This window comes from Cynara cardunculus, assembly GCF_001531365.2.
Source record: "Cynara cardunculus var. scolymus isolate 2C chromosome LG 8, CcrdV1, whole genome shotgun sequence".
NCBI classification, from domain to species: domain Eukaryota; kingdom Viridiplantae; phylum Streptophyta; class Magnoliopsida; order Asterales; family Asteraceae; genus Cynara; species Cynara cardunculus.
Window position 1 is genome coordinate 7,161,961 of NC_037535.1, and position 8,216 is coordinate 7,170,176.

General features: G+C 34.4%; 1 protein-coding gene across 1 annotated transcript; it reads right to left on the reverse strand.

Moving 5' to 3' along the window:
- Positions 1-765: 765 nt before the first annotated feature.
- LOC112516492 (probable LRR receptor-like serine/threonine-protein kinase At4g30520) lies at positions 766-5,832 on the reverse strand. The gene is made up of 11 exons (XM_025123559.1): positions 5,674-5,832; positions 5,464-5,596; positions 5,276-5,347; positions 5,054-5,197; positions 4,823-4,894; positions 4,643-4,702; positions 4,383-4,483; positions 4,168-4,302; positions 3,225-3,569; positions 1,712-2,091; positions 766-1,258 (listed from the first exon to the last, which is right to left on the reverse strand). Exons 1-11 carry the CDS (start codon positions 5,819-5,821, stop codon positions 851-853), a joined length of 1,998 nt encoding a protein of 665 aa, XP_024979327.1. The 5' UTR covers positions 5,822-5,832; the 3' UTR covers positions 766-850.
- Between the last annotated feature and the right edge of the window lie 2,384 nt (positions 5,833-8,216).

The following is an 8,216-nucleotide window of genomic DNA, read 5'->3' on the forward strand; positions in this document are numbered from 1 at the left end:
GTCAAGGTGTACAAAGATTGCAGATTAAAGTGTTAAAGTTTTCATATTAATATACGTTATAATCATGGAGGTATGCTAATACATATTCATGAATGTTTAGAGTTTGTTATGGTGTGATAACATATATTAAAAGAAAATTCCTAAATGATTCTTATTTTATACTATAAATAATATAAGTTGGGTTCGAATAAGAAGGATAGATAAAGATAAAAAGTTTATGAAAAAATCTTCACCCTTAGATTGCACATTAGGATAAGATACATTAGATCAATCTTGGTATCAAGCGCGATTCATGAGAAAGTTTGGAATTAAAAGTAATCAATGATCCAGATCCTTTCTTACGCTTTTCACCCAACTCTCTTTCTTACACGATCTTCTGTCATAAATGATATATACTGAATACATATTTTAAGCCAACTTTGTATTAAAAATAAATATTTTGAAAGAATAGACCTTTAAAAAACATGGAAAAGCTACTGAGAAACGAGAAATGCATTGGAAAAAGTGGTCAAGACTCCTCACCCTTTCGCTTTCTCTTCTTTTTTGCTTTGGGACATCATTATATTCCCCAACAATAATTACTTATTTAATTTATATTCTAAAAAGTAATATATATATATATATATATATATATAAATTATATATATAAAGTAATATATATATATATATATATATATATAAAAACCAAAATGAAAATAAAATTAAACCACTTTTGATAAAATAATAAAAATAAAAATATCAAACATATTTACCAAAATGTACAACCACTTAAACACTAAATATTTAAAATCAAAATAAAAACTAAAAAAATGACCAAATTTATCACCTTCCTATTTGGGTATGTTGATGATCATCTTGGACCAGAGAGCTCCATGGCATGGGCATCATGGTCATCATCCATCAACATCACCCCAAGCATGCTCGATGTGTAGTCATCATCATTCTCATCAAGTTTTCCCACCATTCCATTCCCATCCTCATTTCCATTCCCATTTCCATTCCTATTTTCATTCCCGTTCTTTCTTATGCTTATGCTATTGCCATTTACACGGTTATGCGTGGCCGCCCATTTCTCTGCCAAACCGTCACCCTCCAGCATTCGAACCACCTCCGACATCCGAGGCCGGTGTGCCGGGATATATTGTGTACAGAGTAAAGCCACTTGTAGCATTTCACCAACATCGATCTGATCGTAATTCATCCCGAGCTCTTTGTCGACTAAAACCTCCACCTTTTTCTCTTGGTGTGCTTTTTTCACCTGAAAACATACAACTTCTTTTACGCATTAAAGACTTGTCCATGCATTGTAGGTAGGCTGAGAACAAATCCCAGAATGTTAGAACATGCATTAGGTGTTTGTACTATCACCAATGCTATACAACTATCAGATGCATGTGATTGACGTATATCTTTAGGCCCAAGTACTACAACACTACTAGGCCTTACAACTGTACAAGTTGTCAATGCATGTAAGACATATGGTACAAGTTGATAATGCATCTTTTTTAAAGACCAAAATAGACCTCACATATCATTCAATCATACAAGCTTGTCAATACTTGCCTTAAGGAGTTGTACTGTACTACCTCTAACTGCTAGGACAGACTGTAACCAGGTCTGTACAAATGTACAAGTCATCAATGCATGTCTACAACATCCTATATGCAACTAAAATATGGTCCGAACAAGTTTTAATGGTAAAAGAACTTACCCATTCAAGCATGGCACCTTTCTGATTAACCGTTTTCCCGAACTCGAAAGCTCTCATACCCGTTATCAGCTCCAACAACAAAATCCCGAACCCAAACACGTCGGTTTTCTCTGATGACTGGCCAGTGGAGAGATACTCGGGTGCAATGTGGCCCACGGTACCTCGAACCTCGGTGGTGACATGCGAGTCCGCATGGTCAAGGAGTTTCGCAAGCCCAAAGTCACCCACAACGGCCTCGAAGAACTCATCCAAAAGAACATTAGCCGCCTTCACATCGCGGTGGATAATCTTCGGGTCACATTGTTCGTGTAGATACAACAGGCCTCGAGCAGTACCAATCGCGATTCGCTTTCGAGCATTCCAGTCCAATGATGGCTTACCTAGATTCCCATCATTAGTTTTCGAAAAACAACAACATATGTTGACCATTTATCAAACTGTCATGAAGGACATATTCTATGAAAGGACAAGATAAAAGGAAACACCAAAACAATGCAGCAATTCTTAACCGCTGTGGCATAGTACTTACAAAGCATCCCACATTTGTTTTTGAAATTGTCAATTGGTACCCACAAGCATCATCTTGCCTGGGGGGTGTATATATATATATATATATACACACGTGTAAATATATAGAGGGAGGATCAACCATGAACAAGGTCAAAATAAAATAAGGAACACGAGAATCACCAAATCACATGTGATTTTGTATTGAAATCCCACGTGATTACGAAACACTGTCAACGCAAGGGTGTGCCGCTAGTTGTGGCCACCGTCGCACGTAATCACATGCGATTTTACCCATGAATTTAGTGTAAAATCACATATAATTTGGCGGTTTTCATGTTCTCTTATTTGGTCACTACTTTCGCTTTTCTCTCTTTATATATATATATATATATTTATTTATTTATTTATAGGATTGGGTTCTGGTGAGAAAGAAAATTAAGGTGAAAAGTGTAAGAAGTGATCTCCGCCCTTGGATGCACATTAGGATGACATGTACCGAGATGAGATGCATCGAGATGCACCGGATCAATCCACATATCAAGCATGACTTATGAGTGGGTTTGGGATTAAAGGTGATCAAGGGTCCAAGATCCCTTCTTATGCTTCTCACCTTAACTGTCTTTCTCACACGATCCTTTGCCCCTATATATATATTATAAGGTTGGATTTCGGTGAGAAGGAGAGTTAAAGTAAGAAAAGTAAGAAGGGATCTCCACCCTTGGATGCACCGAGATGCACCAGATCAATTTCTGTATCAAGCATGATTCATGGGTGGGTTTGAGATTAACGGTGATCAAGGGTCCAGATCCTTCGCTTCACATCTTAACTCTCCTTCTCACACGATCCTTCGCCTATATCTTTCATAATGTTTGCGCTATATATAAATGACAAATATACACTAAAAAGAATTAGTTTCCTAGTTCTCAAAATATTTGCACTATATATAAATGACCCAAATATAGCTGATGTCGGACTCTAATAAACAAGGTTATAAAGTTCAAACCTTTAAGCCTTGAAGCTACGCTGCCATTGGACATGAAAGGGTAAACGAGGAGCCTCTCCACCGGAGTGGCACAGTAACCAACCAACCGCAGCAAATTCCGGTGAACCGCTAAACTAATGAGCTCCAATTCTGTCCGAAATTGTGATTCTCCGGCGGTTCCATTGATGTCTTTCAAACGCTTAACGGCCACCATCGTCCCATCTCCTAGTTTTCCTTTGTAAACATTACCGAATCCTCCGGCACCCAGAATGTTTTTCGAGCTGAAATTGTCGGTTGCATATTGAAGTTCTTTGAATGTGAAGCTTCTCAAGTTTCCTAAGCTCATTAGACCCTCTTCTGGTACATCTGCCACCAATTAGTTTTTGCATCAGAATCAACTCTGACTTTTGAGTCAAGCTTTACATACACATCTTCACAAATTTAGCATAAAGATTTCTCAAAGTATCTTAAATGTTACAAAATTTAACACATCTTTCATGGGTTTTAGCCAAATTTACATAAATCATATAGAAAATTGAAGTTGAAACTTGGTTTCTGCTTCTACGTTTGACTTTTTGAGTCAAACCTACAATTTTCTAGTTAAAAGTTACAAATGTTAAAAAAGGTTTACATACTTTATTTCAAATTGAAGTTGAAACTTAGTTATACTGAACTGAAAAGGCAAACATGCACATAAATACACAATTTCATGTCAAGAACCCTTTTCTTTTCTGCTTTTAGGACCGTTGTTTGAGGTCAAAGCTTATTTATTCAAGTTAAAGTTTGTTGTGCATATAACAAGAGATTTAGCGTCAAATTTTCTCAATTTGTAGTAATTATTGTAACGTTTAACGGGTCGATTGAAATTTTCTTTAAAACATACACCATTCATACTAAATATGTAATCAAAACTGGGTTGCTTTGACCTTGAAAGTCAAACGTAATAGCAAGAATTCATTCATACCATTAATGTCAAGAATGCTTTGCTTCTGGTTTCTGGTTCTCTGCCACAGGAGAATCCCAAGTGATATGATGAGAAAAGCAAGACAACCGAGACTGATTCCAAGAGCAATGGCTACTCTTTTCGGCTTCGATTTCCCTGAATTTTTGCAATTTTTTAGAGAGAGAAACATGGTTTACGAAGAGAGAAAGAGAATCGAGTTCTTGAGAACTTGAAACCTGATGATGAATTAAGCTCAAACGAAAGAGGCTCAGGCAAAGTTGATCCAGAACAACCCTCATTAGCATGGCTCCCACAAATCAAAGGATTACCCACAATACTGTTCAAGAAAAATGCATTTTTTTTAATCCAGTTTTCAAGAAAATCATATAACTCGTCAATCCATACACCCAAGTCCCAGCAAAACGAGTCTTTTAAGACTCGTTTGATTTGGGACCCGGGTGTATATCGCTTAATACCAAGATTCACACATACATACTTGAATGTTCTTGCTGAAAACTTGGGCACAGGACCACTGAGATTGTTGTATGACAAGTCCCTGAAATGAGCCAAGTTTTTGTCGAGGATTCAATGATATCAAAGATGGTAAGTTTACAGATTCAACAAACCCTAGAAAAAGACTACACAAAACAATAAAAAACAAAGAAATTAAACTCACAAGAGTGCAAGTTGAGGAACAGAAGCTAAGGACAAAGGAATAGCTCCAGACAAGCTGTTGTTATTCAACCTTCTACTCATTACATGACAAAAAACAAATTAAACACAGGGTCAAAGACTATCAAATTAAGAAACAAATCCAAACATTTCAACGGTCAATTTAAAAAACTAAAATTGACCCATCAAAGATCGTGTTTCAAATAAGGGAGTTTTAGAGAGAGAAATCACTTACAGATACTGCAGGCCATTCAAAAGACTTAATGATTCAGGCACATCACCACTGAGTTTGTTGTTTGACAGATCCAACGTTTGGAGTTTTGGAAGGTGGCCTATTCTGGCCGGAATTCGGCCTGAGATGTTGTTGTTCTGCAATAACCTGTTGTCATCACTTACAAATGTTTAAAAATACAAAGACGGGTGTTGTAAATCTTGATCAATATCTACAAGCACTTACACTTGACGGAGGTTTGTGAGATTAGCAATAACCCCTGGCAATGTTCCTGATAAACCTTGGCTTGGAGCTCCACTGTAATGAAATCCAAAAGTGTTTTTCATATAAAACAGTAAAAGAATCAAATTTAGTGTGTGTGTATGGGGTTTTCGTAGATATAAATATGTATGCATATGTGAACAAGAACATACAGGCCGGTGACAAGATTATCAGGAGAACAAGTAATCATAGCCCAGCTACAAGGGTCAACAGAGTCTTCATCCCAGTTGTTGAGAGCACCATGAGGATCATTCAAACCACTTCTAATCAATATCAGAACTACAACTGCATAAACAATATCAGATCAAGAAAGCAAAAACCCACAAAAAAAGAAACTGAAAAGAAGAGAGAGAGTCAAAAACCTTCAGGATTACGAGCTTCATAAGAGAGCGTAAGAGTAGGAAAGAAAAGAAAGAAACAGAGGAGGCAAAATCTGAGACTTTGAAGCATGATGATGATCATTGAATGCAAGTGAAGAACATTAATTTCTAGAGAAAATAAAAACAACATGAAATTTAATGTGTTTATATGAGTCAAGGTTTTGGTTTCATTTTGGAATGGTTTTAATGTCTGCAAATGTGGTTAAGTCACGACAATTGCCATTGCAAAGAGTATTTGTAAAGAGAGAGAAATTGCTATAAAGAAAAGAAAGAGAGAATCAGGTGGGGATGATACGGTGGTGTCAGTGACAGTGAGTAAGCTTCCTCCCAACTTGCTTTAATGGCTATCCTACGCATCTTATGCTAACATACGCTTATTCCTCTCTTTTCTTTTCCTTTCTTTTCCCATCTTTTCTTTAAATCAGTCTCTTTTCTTTTTTCCCCTGTTGGTCTGATTGCTTTACAAAACCAGCAGACGATGCACAAAATCCTTATAAATTGATTAGAAACTAATTGATCTTTAAAAACTTGAAAAAACCAGTCATCATCAATATCATCACTGTCACATTGTGCTTAATATTAACACTAAGGAAGTTGTTATACTGATTTATGACACGGGTTACATAAAAGACGTAAAAAAAGGAACCGGTTCAAAATCTGATGTGATAAAATCATGACGACAATGTGTAGAGGTTGTTTGTTTACCTCTTAATAGTTTCATTAAGATGTAACCTCTGAATCATTAAGAAGTGAATTTTGTTTGGTAAAAAAAAAGATTGCATGTTAATGATTTTGTATCTTGAATCTCCCTTGATCATTAAAAGTCTTAATTTCATTGTACATAATTACCAAATAATTATATTTTATTTTATATTATATCATAAGAGTTTCTTAATCATTTTGACTATTTAATCTTTTTATACTAAATCATTCAATAATTATCAATGTGTTGAATAGAAGATGGGAGGAAATCATGTGATGGGAGATGAGTGAAAATATGTTCCTTTTGGTTGTCTAAATTAATATGTATATGCAAAGATAAGACTACACCCTGCCATATAACCCCCCTTATCATTATTTCCCTGCAACTCTACTTTGCTTTTCTCATTTCTTGTACCCTTTCAATCAAACAAAAACAACACCCAAATCAAAATATTTCATTTTTCAATTTCAATTTTAATTTAAATAACACCATTATTGCATATAAACTATGCGTACTTTTATTTGATGGTGATTTATATGTTAAAATTTATAGTTTCAAAAATAAAATCTATTTTGAAAAGACTTTTTAAAATGTAGAGTACCTTTTAAACAAAGTATATACTCACAGACAATTTAATGAAAATGATTTTTCTTTAATAAAATTTACTTTTAAACGAGGGTCATTTACTGAGGTGGTTTTTGTTTTTTAAAAGTCTGGAGTTTTATTTTACTTCTGATTTATAAGAGTTGGTGCTGAAGTTTGAAATCTGAATCAATAAAATTATTTGTTTTTGTAAACTGATGAATCTTTGAGTTGTTTAAATTTGTCTGTTTAACCCCTTGAAAAGTTATAGTGTTGAATTTATAGATTAATTTATATAGTTTCACATATTTATTCATCATCATTAAGTAATTTACATCTATATTATATTAATTAGCATTTATTTAAATGAAAATATGTCATTGACGGTATTTAACACATTTAAATCATATTAAAATGCATCAATTGAGAGAGGTGCGGATTGATTTGGTAAGAATATATTGAGAGAAATGATAGATTAAGGTTAATCGGGTGAGAAACATCGTTGTTGAGGGTTTGAAGAACAATAAGATGCAAATAAGAGGTTGATTCACTTTTTACTAGATATGAGGACAACAAGATATAAGTGCATCTGAAAAATTTGGAAAAAACAAACAGTCCGAATGACTCTACCTCTTATAGAATCAGACATAAGAGGCTGATAAGAGTTTTTTAATAAAAAAAACAAACAAGACCTAATTGATTACCGTGTTAGTGTGTCCGAGAATTTTATTCAATACGAGGCATGACAACAAATAAGGTTCTTATTCGGTAAGTAAATGAGAAGACTCCTACTCAATTAATATTTAACGGGTAAGAGACGCTTACAAACAATTCATATTGATGGCCCAAAATGTTATCCGACAACGTAAGAAAGGATGAAATTTTTGTTGGTGTTTACTTCCTTGATAGTCATTTAGTAAACAGTCCCTGAATGTATCAATTGAGATGTAGTATTTAAATTTGTATACATAATTTTGATTCAAGTAAAAACGGGTAAAAGGGATTCAATAATCAAGGGATTAACATATATGTTACCCAAATACTTAGAAATACCAGAGCAACTTACTCTGAAAGTTTCTTTACAACTAAAAATAAGCATTGAGAGTGTGTTTTGTATTTAAACAGAATAAAAGAGACATTATATAATAGTTGTTCAACATTTAGTAAGACATAATTTGATAAGACAGAATAGGTGACCAATTTACACCTAATGAGTTGTTCATATCATTTATATATTTTG